Source organism: Canis aureus, chromosome 19 (assembly GCF_053574225.1).
Source record: "Canis aureus isolate CA01 chromosome 19, VMU_Caureus_v.1.0, whole genome shotgun sequence".
NCBI classification, from domain to species: domain Eukaryota; kingdom Metazoa; phylum Chordata; class Mammalia; order Carnivora; family Canidae; genus Canis; species Canis aureus.
Window position 1 is genome coordinate 30,061,838 of NC_135629.1, and position 17,855 is coordinate 30,079,692.

The following is a 17,855-nucleotide window of genomic DNA, read 5'->3' on the forward strand; positions in this document are numbered from 1 at the left end:
CTATGACTTCTATTAGAACAAATGGCCAAAATAACTAAATTCTAAACGAAATGACAGATTCTAAACTATTTTCACTTAGTGATATACAGAGGCAAAGTACTTGGTAACCAACCTTGAAGTGCAATGATTTAATTAAAGAAGATTTTCACATGGTCTTTTTCAAAGTCTCTTAATTATGTGATGCTTTGCCAATTATTAAATTGTCCTCCGTAATGTCTGCTTAGAGGAAATTTGAATTACAGGCCATTTGCAGACAAGAGATGTACTGAAAACACCTGATAGGCTATAAATTCAATGTTGTACATCCACAGATCTACTACAAAATTGCAACTGAACATTAAAAATGACTCCAGCCTTCACTTAATGGTAAGTCCTATGAAATCAATTAGCTGTTAAAATAGTTTAATTGGAACATATGTATTTTAATTTTTGTGTGTATATATAAAAAAAAGTCTTCCTATCAACCCAAAACATTCTGAAATTACACTTCTAGGTAATGTAGTGAAAGAAGTGAACTTAAAACTGGATAAAACCAAGGATGCAGAAAATGTGAAAAGGATGATATTCAAACAGCAGCAACTGGCAAGGAATAAATTAAGAATCATATCAGTGTACTACAGTTACCCCGAAAGGCAGTCTAAGAAGGAAGTTTTACAACTCAACACCACTTGCTGACTCAAATTCACAAGTTCTCCCAGTAAAAAATAGTTACTGGCTTTTGGGGTGGATGTTGGTAGATGGATATAATTACTCATTTCCTTTTTTTTTTTTTTTTTAAAGATTTTATTTATTATTCATGAGAGACACAGAGAGAGAGGAAGAGACACAGGCAGAGGGAGAAGCAGGTTCCCTGTGGGGAGCCTGATATGAGACTGGATCCCAGGACCCAGTATCACACCCTGAGCCAAAGGCAGACACCCAACCACTAAGCCACCCAGGGATCCCTAATTACTCCTTTCTTTTCTCTTCTAATTCCTTCCCTCCTTCCTTCCTTCCCTTCCTTTTCTTTCTCCTCTTTTGTCTCCCTCTCCTCCCACATTTCTTCTCCCCCCACCTTCTTTTCTTTCCTTTTTTCTGTGCACTAGGGCCCCTTGTTTCACTTTCCCAAAGGGACTGGTCAAAGTAAGAAAAAAAAAATTAGAACTATCTATAGCAATGATAGCAAATGTATTCATCATTAAAAAAAGAAAAAAAGACTCCCAGGGGACAATTAAAAAAATAAAAATATTGACTGAAGTCACCATGCATAAAAAGGATGATTTATACGTTCACAGTGGTGTTTTGCTTTGTAGAAAGATGGAGGAAAGGAAAAAAAAAAAACAAAAAAACGGAGAAAGGAGAACCCAATTCTAAAATTCACAAATAGGAACTTCGTACTTTAAAGTGAACTATTTACCATTTTTAAAATGTACACAAGAGATAATTGTTGTATTCTTTTCTTGATGTTTCATCTCCCTTACCTGATACGCCTTTCCTATCCCAATAATAAAATGATGCTACCATTGAAGAAAAGATTCAAAGGCCAACTCTTTTCACAACCTCCAACCACTTTCAGGACAGGCTAGAATTCTGAGGACACACTGGCAATTTTGATAGAGAATGGCACAGAGAAGGTGCTTAATAAATATTGCAGAATGAACAAATGAGTTAGCAAATGAGTGCATGAATAAATAAATGAGAAAATATTACATTTTTTTCAGTTAAGGAATCTAAGGGAGAAAAGGGAGGGGACACAGGAAGAAAAATAGACATGTACAGAACAGCAAGAGCAAGAAAAAGCACAGATACATACATATGGGTACCCTGAAACACACAGAAAACTAACCCATCAACCATCACCAACAGACCCTAGAAACAACTAGAGGCAAGCCAGAAAGAAACACAGCAAGATAATCCACGAGAGCCTCTCCATCTACCATCTACTGAGATAAGAGCATTTTGGTAGGAAATGTTATTTATTTTTTTATTACTTTTAAAAAGACTTATTCTTTTTTTTGAGGGAGAGAGAGTGTGTGTGAGAAAGCAGGAGGAGACACAAAGGGAGAGGGAGAAAGAATCTTAAGCTGATTCCCCACTGAGCATGGAGACTAATGAGGGGCTCAATCTCAAGACACTGAAATCATGACCTGAGCTGAAATCAAGTCAGATGCTCAACTGACTGAGCCACCCAGATGCCCTGGTAGGAAACTTTATAAAAAAAACATTCTCTGATACAGATATATCCCCTTATTCTCGGCACTGAAACACTTCTTTGAGGCCTCTGAATGCATTACTATTTTAAGATTTATAAAGCCCTGTTGCCTTTTCATAACCATAGGTGTATAAATGGAGATATATTCTTTTGTTGGCATGTTAGACCCAAATGGAGCCCCAGTTACCATCCTCAGAGGGTTACCATCCTCAGTGAATCAGGAGACTCGTAGCCTTCATGTTCAGGTCTTTGACTATCTCAAGAGATGATCTTAAACTTCTAAATAGCCACAGCCCCTTGTAGGTGAAGCTTACACAACCATCTAGACCTGCTCTGCCACAACCTAGATGATTCATGCTGTGGTAGGACCCTGAGTGGTTTCCTAGAACTTAGTTCTACTCAGTATATATTTCCTGAACAGTAACTGAGGTCAAGACATTGATAGGAGGGCGAGGAAAATGTAGGAGGTGGGGGTACAAACAGAAGAGAAACAAGACATGAACCTCATCCTCAAAGAGTTTCCATTCTAGTATTCTCAGGCCCCTCACCTCCTAGGGCCTGTTTCTGATACTCTTTAGCTGACAGGCTATCATGCTGTTCCTTTTCACTCAAGACTACAGAGCCTAAGTATGTCTCCACTGAATTCAGAAGTATTGGCACAATCAAGCCACAGTGTTAGTCACTTGCAAGAGATGCAGTGATGAGTAAGTGAAGACTCCCAGTCCTCAATGATCTCACAGTACAAAGGCAGAAGCAAGCAAGGAAAATAACATCTCTCATGCAAGATGGAAGGCATGAGAACAGTGGGTTAAAGGAAGGACAAATCCCATCTACCTGCGGTGGCGGGAGGGAACTTGAAATGCAGGGAAGTGGAGAAAAAGCCTTCCTCGCCAGCCCTAGATAGATGAGTCATCAAGAACTCCTCCTGCCTTCTCAAGGTCTATAAATAATCCCAGGTGCTGCCATTTCATTTAATTACTAAGCCTCTCCAGATGGAGAAAAATAATTAAGCAGTCTGTACCACCGACATGATATAAAGAATGGGTTAGCAACTTGTGAAACATTTGAATGTTGAAGTTTGCTTTCGACTCTCAAGTGAGGGCAGAAATGAAAAGGGGCAACCACTGAACCGGAGGCGTCAGGGCAAACCAAGTGACTGCGGTCATATCCTGGGCAGAAATTTAAACTGAGCTAGAAAAAAGAAAACAAAAACAAAACTCCTGGGAAAAGGGGGCTCAACTTTGCCAGGAGAAGCCAAATTGAAACATTAAGTGAAGAAACCTCATTGAAAGTAGGTTGTCAAAAAGAAACAGTTTAAGACAATCTATAAATAAATCAGGATGCAATTTATTTATTTCTTAAATGTACAAGACACATGCCATTGACTGGGCTGCTGGATGCAGACATAATAAAAATTTAATATCTTTGCGTCTGATGCAAAGATTCAGAAGAGACGATAGATACCCAGAAAGGTCTAACAAGGAGGCTGGCGAGAACATCGCATGAGAAGTTTCTAAATGTAGCTGCTCTTAAAAAATCATGCATTTATTATTCCATAGTTCAAGAGAATCAGGAAGTATAAACAAAATTTTAGGCATTCCAACAACAATGGCCACTATGTAGTATGACAAATGAGATGCTCCCTTCAAATGATAAATTCGACAATAATCATATGCTTCTTGAAAAAACACGGTCATCAAACCCGTAAACCTATAGTAATCAAAACTGCAAAAAGCTTGGGATATCAACTTTGTAGGAGCATCAGGTACTAAAGCCATTAATATGTTTGCAGGGATAGAAGCCACATGGATTCAGACCAGAAATGGAGGAAAGTGTTCAACAAGGAACAGTGAAGAAACACTGAAACAAAGAAAAACCAATCCAGATGGTGATGATGGAAGATTTCTTTTCTAAAAACATACAGGCCTACTTAAGGTAAGGTCATTCTGAGTACCTGGTGTTCTCTGCTCAATAAACTTAAGCTGGAGCCAATCAAATCCTTTTTGTGTGTTGTTTCTAAAGCAAAACATCCACAGATTACCTAATCATTCCACTGTCATTTCAGCTTTCCTGTCAACATAAGTTTTTCATATTTCTTTCTTTAAACAGATAAACTATGTAGACTCTATCAGAATAATAGAATATTTTAAAAGAGCATTTTAATGACATTTGGTATTTTACATTTTTATAGGAATTCAAATCAGGCTAACAGCAAAGAATAGTAGAGATTCTACTTTAACAAATAGAAAACAATTATATTAATTCCTGTACTTATATAAATAAGCTACTACACAAGCACTTACTCTCTTTAGTGGTTTAATAACAAATATCTCCATCCCTTGCCAAGTCTTATTTTAATTAACTTGCTTAAAAAACCCTTGCAGATCAACTTTCCCCCTTGCCATTCTCCTAGATCTTGCAGAGGGCTGCTGATCCAAAGATATGTGTGAACTAGAAAAAAAGGTGTTCTTTCCTCTAGACACATCATTACTCATCAGTGGCTCTGAAGTGAATGCACCTTCTAGAATTGTGTGGCCTCAAATGTGCACAAGCATATGTGGCTGCCATGATTCACTATTTTCCCTACATGGAAGTGATTCTTTCTTCCTGCATGGTGTTCCTACAAAGGACTCCAGGGGGACCTGGCTCACCATCCTTCAGCATTGAGAGTGACTTTCAACTCTGTAATCAAAAGATGTCAGGAGCACCTGGGTGGCTGGCTCAGTTGGTTAAGTGTCCTACTCTTGATTTTGGCTCAGGTCATGATCTCAGGGTCATGAGATCAAGCCCTGTGTCAGTTGCATGATGAGTGTGGAGCCTTATTAAGATTCTCTCTGTCCCCCTTCCTCTGTCCCTTTCTCCTCCCTTCCTTCTCACTTGCTCACTCTCTGTCAAAAATTAAAAAAAAAACAAAAAACAAACAAACAAAAAAGTCAGACACCATGTAAAGTTACTGGTGCCCAAGTTGGGGTCATGATCTTAAGATCACGTTAACATGAAAGCATGCAGACTGTGCTGCAATGGGCATATATGCTCCCTCCCAAGTAGACAGACAGCCCCTACTCAGATCTTAATTATTGCTACATCATCATGTCATTTTACGTATATCTTCCATATTTAACTGAAGAAAAGAATTGTAAACACTATGTAGGTTCCACAATCATGAGCTACAAGAGAACCACGTGCAGGCAACCTTTAGTCTAGGCCAACATACAGTTCCTTGGTCAACCATGTGTCCACCAGTTTGTGCTTATTTCAGTGCTTCAGAAACTTTATACTATCCAATCAGAGAAAAGGCAGTAGAAAGCTGAAATTATGCAGAATAACAGGCACATAATGAGGAAGAAAAAAGAAATAAAGATAATGAAAATTTGAAGGTGTAAGAAAATTACTCCAGTGTATGGAGAAAGCTAACATCAAGATGACAACATCTACATGGAACTCAGCCTTGACTAGACATGTGCTTGTCATTCACATCATGTCACTCTGGATAATTAATATTCAGGTGAAGAAGCACCAAGTCAACACATAGCCTCTTTACAAATATAAGGGTTTCTCCACTCACCTCTTTCTAGCTATTATCACATACAACTCTGACAGTGAAGTCCTAGTAGGTAGGAGCTGATTGCATTCATTATATTGAATGTAGTAACTAGTGCCCTTTCTGGCACTGAATCAGTGTTCAATAGATGACAAATACTTCTTCAATACCAAAGCGCAAGATACCAGGTTTGAATTTGAAAATATATATCAAGATTTATCTGACTACTTGGGAGAAGAAAAACCAAATTCCAAATTTAACATTCTTGTAGGGAGACACAAACTACAAAGATCTCAAAGTATGGAATATAACTAGACTGCCAAATTAAAGTAACAGTAATGCTGCCTTCGTCTCCATTGCTTGACATAGTGTGAACCAAGGTATATAAATGCATACATGCACTTTGAAGGAAAAAAAAAAAGCAGCTCAACACAGCTTGGTATCTAAAAAACATTTCTTTTTTTTTATGTTATCTACCTTGTTTGTTGTGTAGCAAACCAAAATTTTTAGAAGAACTTATCAGATGAAATATATCTTTGTGGGTGAACTAGCAGTCATGTCCTAAAATACATTAAAAATTCAAAACCTACATTTCACACTGAGGTGTTCTGTTGGTTTGTACACCAATAGGCTTTGCTTGCCTAGGACTCTTATACTTCACAGGAGTTTAAACAGCTGGCAAAACAGAAAGGGTTTGGGTGGTGCACGCTGTGAACTGGTTCTTCCAGTACTCACAGAAACATTGTTAAAATTTGTCTTTCTGCAAGAAAGGTAACCTATAAAGTAGGACCAGGTTGGGCTGCACATGGATGGGCATGACAGAGAAGAAAGAGGAGGTAGATTTGATGGTGGGTAGACTTGATAGAAGTAGAGGTGTAGCTACAAGGAAAGCAGCTTGCCAAGAGGACAATAATAGAAAACAGGAGACTAGCCATGGAAGTGGGTATTGTTTTAAGAATTGCTCAAGTGGGGGTGCCTGAGTGGCTCTGTCAGTTAAGTGTCTGACTTTGGCTCAAGTCATGATCCCAGAGTCCTGGGATTGAGCCTTGCACCAGACTCCCTGCTCAATGGAGAGTCTGCTTGTCCCTCTCTCTCTCTGTCCTTCGTGCTTGCTTGCTTGCTCTCTTTCTCAGATCAATCAATCAATCTTTGAGGGGGGTAAAGAATGGCTCAAGTCACCTCAGTATTGCATAAGGCAAACCAATCATGGTTTAAGTGCACAAATACAGAGAGAACCCAAGAAAACTGCCCACAGGGCAGTGCCCAAAATAGATTTCTGTTCATGCAAAGAAAACACCTATATCATAGGTCTCCATCCAATAGAAAAAGAATTGCATGGATATGGACACATACTTTATTTGGCCTTGAACAAATGTCAACTGTGCATCAGAACCCAGGTTAGGGGCTTCATTTAACAACTAATTACAATCTTGATGGTGTATAAGTTGCTATTCCCATTTCACAGATAAGTATACTGAGGTTGGATAGTTTAAATAACTCCCTCACCATTATACAGCTGTTAAGTAGAAGAGAGAGGACTCAAAAGTAAATAGCTTTGACTTTATTGAATGAGCTCTTTAAACACTATGCTCAACTGTGATTTATGAAAGTATTCAGGGAAAACAGATGTGTGAAAGAACAATGGAGATATCATATACAACCAAATACATATACAGACAATTTCCAAAACATTGGACCACAAGCCATGGTATGTTTTATAAAAACCATATAAAAAAAGTATGTTTTATAGCATAACCAAGTACATACCCAGTATGCCTCTCTAAAGAAAGCAACTAAAAAAAGGCCAACCAAAAAGAATGTTCTACAAAAATATTTATCTATGTGTAATACACTCTGATGCTTTCTGATTTTTTCTATTTCATTATTTTAAAAATGCTGGCAAGATTTATTGAAATTATTTCCTGGCTCACTTGTAATTCAGAAAACAAAAACTTTGAAAACCAGTGTCATAACCAATCCTAATGACACTACTCTTACTGCTTTTCTGAAGTTTGGGTAGAATATTAGGTTTTTCAATTATTCATATATAGTCTTCTATTTGAACTTTTATCCAAGAAAATAAAGGAGGAGAGGGTAATTAAGAGGGAGAGAAGGCAGTGGATAGAATTGTCCATCATATGTCACACGCTAAAACTACTCCAAACAAGAATGGCTCCATCTCAAAGAACCTTGCCCCAAAAGTCAGGGATCAAAGACCCACGGTGGAAAAGGTTCTAATGTCTGATATATTCCTTTGAGTTGTCAGAAAGACATCATTGTCCAACAGTGACTCACTGATGAAAGAAACACTGGATATAGTCTTCAGGCAAATTTTAAGACTGAAAGACAAGTCATATACCTACTACTTAGGTTACATTTGGCCCAAAAAAGCACCAGGTCTCATCTCAGCTACTTTTTCAAGATACTTGATGGTTGACACTACTTTTATTTTATGTGACTAATTGAAAAGCCTGTACAGGGACACCTGGGGTGGCTCAGTGGTTGAGTGTCTGCCTTCAGTTCAGGGCATGATTCCAAAATCCTGGGATCGAGTCCCACACTGGGCTTCCTGTATGGAGCCTGTTTCTTCCTCTATGTTTCTGCTTTGCTCTCTGTGTCTCTCATGAATAAACAAATAAAATCTTTAAAAATAAATAAATAAAAAGAAAGCCTGGACAGTCATATCTATGGAAGGATACAAGGTTTGGATTTTAGCTATAGAACCAACAGAAAAACCAGAAGAAACCCTCAATACAAATACAATAAAAAAAAGAAAGAAAGCATCTGAGTTCATAAATGTACTAACATGGAAATGGTCTCAGTGAAGACTTTAGTTACCATGGGAATTTCTGGGAGGGAAAGAAAAGGGGTCTCTTCAGAGAAGTGATAATGCTATTTATTAATCTACTTGTAAGTAATGTCAAATCTTAAAGTTGCTCCAAAGAAAATCACCTTTTTTTTTTTAAATCAGCCTTTTAATATGCTGAAGGAACCTGTTCAAAACGCTTCAGCAGTGAAGTAACTTAGATGATAAATGTGTTCTTCAATCTGTGCACCAGTCAAGTAGCAATAAAATCAGAATAATTCATGCAAAAATTTTCATTATGTTTCTAAACATACTTATTTACATTTTAAATCACACATTAGACAATATGAAATATCTTTCATTTAGACAGGTGTGAACTAGAAAACAGATGCATTCATTAAACATAGAACAATTCGGTGAACTAAAAAAAAAATAGAGAACTCTCTGGTTGAAGTACTTGAGCCACTGTTAACTTACTTGAAAAAATATGGCCATGGCTCCGATTATTCTGTTTTCAGAAATTGCAGTTTGAAAGCTGTCAAAGTCATCTGGATTATAAAAGAAAATCTGCATCTGTAAAAGAACAATGAAAATATGTATTAGGAAAAATTTCAAGCCTAAACAAAAGTAGACAGAATGGTACAAGGTACCCAGATTTCTCACTTCCTAACATTTGGCCAAAAGTATTCATCTATTCTTATTTTCCTTTTCTAAAGTATTTGAGAGCAAACCCCAGACATCGTATCATTTTACCCCTACAAACCACACGATCACACATAACCAGAGTGGTTTTATGCTACCCAAAATAAATAACGCCAACACCTTTTGATTGCCTGATATTCATGTCATGGTGAAAGTTCCCTATTACGAAGCAAAATTTTAATAGGGTAAAACATCTTGAAGTAAGAAAAAACTAAGCCTGTGAGACTCAGTGAATTTAGAAACATGGAGCCTGCTTCTCCCTCTGCCTATGTCTCTGCCTCTCTCTCTCTGTGGCTCTCATGAATAAATAAATAAAAATCTTAAAAATAAAAAAAGCAGAATACAGACAAATCACTTAAAATCATGATATGATCCTAATGCTTGAATACTCATTGATTTTCAGTACAATGCAGAGAACAAAAACAGACCATGGAATATTCTCAAAATACTGCATATATAATAAAAATAACAGATTTGGGTCCTGATTCCAGCTTCTTCATTTAATTGCCCATGAGACCTCAGACAACAAGCTTACTTCAAAGTATCAGCTCCTCATGTATAGAATCAAGTATTTGCCTTTGGTAGGGTGGGTGTGGAGATCAAATGAGTCAGCGTAGTGTATAGTATGTAGTAGCATCAGGCCTACACCTCATCTGTGCCCAGGGAATCACATCATCATCATATTTTAAGGTTAATACTTGCCAGGTGTCTTAAAATTTCTAGTAAGAATGTGATTCCACTGAGTCTCTGGAATGATCCTACTTCTTATAGAAAATCAGATCTCCTCTATCATTCATTAGCTCTTTTCCATGACTTCTATTTCCCTACTTTCCAAATGATGTGATGTTGTTCTCCAAAACAAACTGAACAACCACACCCCAAATGGAGTTTGGAGATGGAACACTGAATGATAAATTCCCAGAGGGGAAAATTAAGTCAGAAAAAGTAGTTGAAGTATAGGTCAAAAGTAAATAGAGCGATGTTGACTGAAGACATTAAGAATAAGATGACATTTCTTTTCCGAAGGGTAAAATCAGGTAGCCCAATCAGGATACTTTCTAGGAAAAGTCAGGCACCCAAGTGGATGAAGGAAAGACGGGTAGATTCCTTTGGAGGACTTTCTTCCTTGCAGCGAATTATTTTTCTTACTGTGAATTCTCACCGATTCTGGCAGCCTCTTACAAATGTGTTGCCTTTAGGTTTGGACAGCTTTAGACATCATGCATTTACATTGAGAAAAATCCATTCAATGAGGTGCAGATTAAAATAGTTTAATACTTAAGTGAATTGCTTTGAGTACAATGCTACTAACTCAACAAAGAAACTCCACACAAGTATATTCAGAAAATACACTTAAGTTTCCCTTGAAAACTCAGGCCCTCAAATTAAGTAAGTTCACAGAAGTTTTTCTTATTCTACAGCCCATGAGCAGGCATGGCATTGTTTAATGCATCACCTGAATAGTGTGTGATACAAAATATTTTAAGACCTCTTCCAAGGGCATTTTCATTTACGACTGGGTGAGGAAATTCATTTTCAGAATATGTCTTTGAGTCATGGCTCCACCCAGCAAGATAATAAAATGTCTCATAAAGAGAACAGTAGCAGAAGTCTGAAATATCAATTTTCCTTACTTTTTCTCTTAAGTTGTAATGTACTGAATTAGGTTAACTTTTTTGAAGCTATCTTAAATAGGAGAGTAACAGGTGGATGGGGTTTTGCTGAGTGAACTGGACTTTAAATTGTTTTGTTGCTATTGTTGATGAGACAAATTGGGGCAGAAGCTGGAAAACTATTTCCCAAAACCATCTTTGGCAGATGTGTGGCTACTAAATATCTTCAGTAGCCCACTGGCTTTTTGTAACTGCTCTCAAAAGCCATACCCAGAGCCTTCTCCCTAGCATCACCAAACATTTTCTTCCTAATAAAGTGAATCTAAATCATGCTTACTTAGTGTATCAGTCCTCCTCCTGAAGAATCATGGTACACATTTACTGAAGGAAAAGATCTGGAAAATCTGGCAATAGAGAGATCTATGAAATTTTCCACCAGCCTTTACCAGTGTCCCTAACTACTTACATTTCATTCCATTTGCATCCTCTCTCTCTCTCTTTCTCTCTCTCTCTCTCCCTCCCTCCACCTCCCGAACACATAGATACAAAATTTCTTTTTACGAATCACTGGGTAGTAAGTGGGAGAAAATATGCCCCTTTACCACTAAATACTTAAGTGCGTAATTTCTAAGAATAAGGACAGTCTTTTCTATAACCACCATATAATTATTCAAATTACCAAATTTCACATTGATACAATACTATTATCTCATTCACAATCCATTTCCAATTTTGGCAAATGCCCAAATAATGTACATTATAGATCATTATTCTGGTTCTTATTCCAGGAATCCAATTTCGGATCAAACTCTGCACTTAGTTGTCACATCTCTTTATACTGACCCCTCTTGCCCCCACTTTTATTTGGGACAGTTACTCAGTCTTTCCCTGAACAGCGTGAAGTGTATAGGTCACTTGTTAGGTGGAATCTGGGTCCGTTGCGTGGTTTCTCATGATTTGATTTGGATGATGCATTTAGGGCAGATTTCCACACTAGTGACATTGTCTTCACCGTGCATCTTCTCAGGAAGTGTATCCGGTGGATTTCTCCCACTACAAGGGGGGTTTTAACTGGATTGTATGGTTAAGTTGATGTCTGCCTGGCTTTTCCACTATAAAGTCACTAATTTTCCTTTTATAATTAAAAAGTATTTTTGTAGGGAGCTATTTAAGATTACATAAAAATACATTGTTGGTCACCTAACTTTTATGCACTAGTTTTAGTACTCATTGATGATTTTCTAACTGCACTACTCCTTCTATATGCATGAATGGGATATCAGTGTAAGGAATGGCCTTCCCTTCTGCATAGTTTATTTATTTATTCATTCATTTATTTATATACACACAAACTCACTTATTTGGTTTTATTGAATGGGTTATAATCCATTACCATTATTTATTTTAATGTACAAACTGTCTCAATAGGAGACCTTTGCACAGCAGGAAACCCTTAAAATGGATTCCTCTGTCATATTGCTATGTCACCATCATTTTATATATTTTTTAGCATCTCCTTATTAGCTGACACAGATGTTCCAGACTCATCTGGTAGTTTCCCTGCTCCAGCCCTAAAACTCCATTTGGGTGTGTTCTGGTTCCTTTCAATAAGGAATGGTATTTAAAGGCATTATATTCTTAAGTCAGTATTTTCCAAATATGTCTGAGATTAGAACACTTGGTTCTTCAAGAAAACTATATAGATTAAGGTTCTGTGACTCTATTCCAACCAGGACCTTCCTTGCAAGGGAAAGAGAGCTGGATCAACTTCGTACAAATGGATGTCGCTCTACCATGCAGAGTGCCAGGAGACATGTAAGTTTCCTCAACCACAGAAACAAATTGTATTAAGATCAGTTAAAAAGCCACTGGTAGACTATGTACCAGCACACATTCAAGGGACCAGTTCTAAAAAATCCTGCAAATTCATAAACAAGCCTCACAGACCTGGATGGATCATTTGATTCTACCTTGAGGAATGGCTGGACTGGAAAAGCATCCAGACATTTTTCTAGGTAGATCACAGTGATAGAAAACAGAATAAACATGGTATCATCTGACATTTGTAAACTGGAATTTAACAAAGAGAAAAAGCCCTACCAGTGACCAGGAGACATGCCAAAATATAGATATGGAAAGTGTCTGAGTGAATAGCAATACCTCCAGGAAATGGGAGGGGGATGAAATGGATCCTGTGAGCAAAAGGTTGGCCAGGGTCAATGCTCTATTGTTGAAGGAAGGGTACTAGCACAATGCATAGAGAATCATAATAAAATACCTACTTAGCATCTCCTTTTTCCTACCTTGAGATGCAACCCCCCCATTTTTAAAATGACTCAAGCTGCACTTTGATATAAAAACTATCTTTATGCCTGGCTTCCAACTTGAATCACTAGCTATGTTGAGCTGAATGAACACAAAGTAACAAATGTGAAAACTAGAGCCTTCTGTATTTTTATTAATGTTATTATTTCCCAAACATTTAGGGAGTGCTTCCTGTATGCCAGGTACTTTACTAGCATTCATGAATACTCACTGAGGTAGGTACCACCATGATCCTCATTTTATAGCCAAAGAAACCCAGGATTTCCAAACTTTACAAAGCTGTTAAATAAAGGTGGAGAGGGATTGGTATAGGAACCTAATTATTCCAATCCTAGAGTTCAGGTCCTAATTACCGTGCTTCTTTACAATGGACAAGTATATTTGCTTACTACCCATTACATATAAGGTGCTATGACAAACGAAGACAGTTTGTGATTAGAAAGATTGAAATATCAGTAATGAGAGAAGGTTAACTTTTTTTTTTTTTTGAATGCCCAAGTTAGAGTCATAGGTAAATGTATCACAAAAAAACAAAAACAAAAACAAAACAAAACAAAACATAAGGAAACAAAGGCTCTTGGACAAGTGAGGCATGCAGCAAATGAAAACTAAAATAATGTGGGTGATGGGTTAGCAGGGACATTTCCTTTAAGGTGGACTTTCTATCATTTAATGTTATAGTTGTATGCATAAGTCAGCTCTCACATCTCCATGATAATTGAGGCAAGATGCATGACCTGAACACGAATGGAAAAATCCAACAGTGACTTCTTTAATGATTTAGAAAGCTCAACATTTTAATTTCAAACAACTTGTATTTCTATAACATGCACCCAACCTACCTACATACCCAAGGGGGAAAAAAAAAAGATTAGTTAGGTAAGGAAAAGGCATGCAAATAGTTCAGATGAAAGGCAATCTACTGAAAGATTCCCAAGATATTTCTGGACATTGTTGGCCATCTTCAATGGAGTAGAAGAATACACACAAGAACAGTGACAGGAGAACAGATACAGATGAAATGTACATGGGACGAAATGAAGACAGAAACAAGAAAGACAGCAGTGAAATTAAAAACCACACAGGAGGGATCCCTGGGTGGCGCAGCGGTTTGGCGCCTGCCTTTGGCCCAGAGCGCGATCCTGGAGACCCGGGATCGAATCCCACATCGGGCTCCCGGTGCATGGAGCCTACTTCTCCCTCTGCCTGTGTCTCTGCCTCTCTCTCTCTCACTGTGTGCCTATCATAAATAAATAAAAAAAAAAATTAAAAAAAAAAAAACCACACAGGAAAAACACACACACACACACACACAGGAGGTAGCCAATAACAGAACCAAAAAGGTGAAATGCATTCTTTTGATCATGCTTGGCACCAACCTGGAGTAAGCCAGCTAAGAACATGGTGGTGGATTAGAAACACTTGCCCACATATAAAAATATGCAGTAAAGGCAAAGCAGAATTCCAAACACAGTAAATGATCTGCTGGTTCTACTTGTTGGATTCCTGGGATAGGATGATATCAGAATCAAAATGTTTGCATAATAACTTCTTAATTTAACTTGATCTGTAGATTGTGCTGCACCTTAACTGCTACTATGCCAGATCATACACCCTAAACACTGCACCTTCTACTTCTTTATTTCTGCCATTGCCATCAGACAGGAAGATCAATGAAGGCAGGAAGTATATCTGCCCAGCCAAAGCTTTAAGAGTGCTGTTCATTGTAAATAGGAGTAATTTATTTCGGGCATGAATAACATGAGTGGGGGCTGTGAGTGGCTGGAAGCAAGGACAGACAAATGATAAAACCAAAAACAATATAATGAGTTCTTTCTATATATAGGAATAAATAGCTGAGTAGCAAGAAGGGATTAGAATACTAAGGGAATGAATGGATTTAAACCACTGGAGAGGGGATGCCTGGGTGGCTCAGTGGTTTAGCTCCTGCCTTTCCCCAGGGCGTGATCCTAGAGATCAGGGATTGAGTCCCACATTGGGCTCCCTACATGGAGCCTGCTTCTCCCTCTGCCTGTGTCTCTCTGCCTCTCTCTCTGCGTCTCTCATGAATAAATAAATAAAATCTTTAAAATAAGTAAAATAAACCAATGGAGAAAATGCTCAGGAAAGTGCAAATATATGCCAAAATCACTTGGAAATGCTAAGTGGCCCCAGGTATGGTGCTTATAAACACAGATTATATTACTTTCTCCTTAATCTATAAGAAATTCAAACCATTTTCTACCCAAGTAAAGTAGCCTGCAATTCTGATACTCTAACAAAAGAAAATCTAGTATTTTAAATTATGGAAAGCATGATATATATATAGTATATAGAACTAGATAACACAAACACTCTGAATGCAGAACTATTATATAGGCATTTCATTTTATATCACTAAATGGTTTTTACCCCCAGATACTTTAAAAAAATCATTATTATACTTTTTACCCCCATGACAGTTAATTTAATGTGTCAATTTGTCTAGGTTGTGGTGCCCAGCGGTTCGGTTAAGCATTGTAGGTATTTTTTAGATGTGTTTAATATTTAAATCTGTAGACTCTGGGACGCTTGGGTGGCTCAGTGGTTGAGCGTCTGCCTTTGGCTCAGGTCATGATCCCAGGGTCCTGGGATCGAGTCCCACATCAGGCTCCTCCCGGGGAGCCTGCTTCTCCCCTGCCTGTGTCTCTGCCTCTCTCTCTGTGTATCTCATGAATAAGTAAATAAAATCTTTGAAATTAAATAAATAAATCTGTAGACTCTGGGAAAGGCAGATTATACTCCATAATGTGGTAGGCCTCATCCAATAAGGTGAAAGTGTGAAGTGTCCCTAAGAGGAAGGAATTGACTTTCCAGATTCTAAAACAGAAATTTTGCCTGAGGTTCCAGCCTTTGGACTTAGGACTACCACATCAATTCTTGAGGGAATTTCCAGCCTGTTCTGTAAGTTTTGGACTTGCCAGCCCCCATTGAATGAGACATACATTCCCAAAGGTTAGGACTGATTTTAAGCAACTATATAAATACATGTACATGTGACCGTGTATCACATTCTAAAACCATTCTGCAAGCCAGTTACTTTTCAAGCTTCCTTGAACTTTGAGCTCACTCATCTTCATTCAGTTCTTTTTTTTTTTTTTTCTTCATTCAGTTCTAACAGGCTTTTCCTCTGGAGAATGTAGACCCTATTAAAACGCAGTTCACACCTTTGTGGCTTGCAGCAAAATGGCCATGAAATTGACAGACAATATGACGGAATGACAAAAATGGACATCCAAGAGCTTGGGCCGTAAAGTCAAACCTGGTTCGTATACAGAAGACATTTGAGAGCTCCAAAGCTTCCTGTCGCCTTCTGTCTGACTAGGGTTATGACTTAGCACATCACATCCACTAAACACATGCTTTGGTAAAGTAAGAACAAAAATAAATAAATAAGTAAATAAATAAATAAATAAATAAATAAATAAAGTAAGTAAGAACAAATTAAGCATCTTCCACTTTTTAATATTGTGTATCTTTATTACTTGATGACCAGAAGGTAGATATGAATTAAGGTGAAGATGAATGTTTTCCACAGGCCAGCCAACATCCCAATGAGTCACACCACAAGGCACAAAAAAAAAAAAAAAAAAAGTGTGTAGGCTTCACCTAACCTTCACTGGAAGACTATTTTTAGAAAAACTGTGCTCCAAAGAATAGCATGTATTCAGCACCTTTGCAGGCAAGGTAGCATTTAAATAAACATTCTGAAACATTTGCTTTATACAATATCATTAATCACGGAGTACGCTAATCCTTAATTATTTCCTTTTTTTTTTTCTTTCTTACATTCCCTGTAACATGGAATTATCTTCAACTACTTTACTTTAGCAGGAATCCAAATTTCTGGAGCAGAAGAATCCAAAGTGCATACTAGAGCTGTAGCTCATATACAATGAGGTGATGGGATGTTTTCTGGGATCCCTTTAAAAAGTCTCTGTATAACACACAGTCTATTTATCAGTTGATTTTTGGAATTTCTGGTTTGATGATGTACCCGATTAGTTAATAAACATTTAATCTTTGCATTTTTCCCTTGATAAGGAACTATTCAAGCTCTTGCTTATAGCATTAAATTGAGTTTTTCAGGGATTTACTATGCCTGATGCACGAGTTATTTCCTACAGTTCAGCGTAAGTTCAGACACAAATGAAGTAGGTTCAACATCTACCTGTGTGTTGGCCAGCTACCCTTTTCATGTCCTCAGGAAAGGGAGTGGTAAGCTACAGCTCTTCTATTTAATTAGCTGTGTCACCCAGTTGAAATTAGTCACCCTCTCTGAGTCTTAACATCCCCATGAGTAAATTGAGGATAAGAAATACACCATTGATTACAGTGAGGAGTAAACAAAATAAGTCAAGGAAAGCACCTCCCACAATGTCTGCCATATCGTAGGCCGCCAATTGATTCACATGTCTCTAACAATTAGTTAACAGGAAAAAAAAAATTGAAATAAGTTAGTGAAAGGACAAACTGCAGTCACCCCGAACTGGAAACCAAACGCTAATCATTAATGGAATCAAATCATGACATAGTCACACCATGGAATATGCACAACAATTAAAGTAATAATATAGATGAATTTCACAAACAATGCTGAGCCAAAAAAAAAGAAAAAAGAAGAACAATTAGGAAAAA

General features: G+C 37.6%; 1 protein-coding gene across 3 annotated transcripts in view; it reads right to left on the reverse strand.

Moving 5' to 3' along the window:
• The window catches only part of PTPRG (protein tyrosine phosphatase receptor type G), a 704,516-nt gene that overhangs the window by 206,407 nt on the left and 480,254 nt on the right, over positions 1-17,855 (reverse strand). For all 3 annotated transcript variants that reach the window (XM_077858250.1, XM_077858249.1, XM_077858251.1), the window contains exon 5: positions 9,016-9,111. In XM_077858250.1, the coding sequence (XP_077714376.1) occupies positions 9,016-9,111 (96 nt within the window). The remainder of the gene's footprint in view (positions 1-9,015; positions 9,112-17,855) is intronic.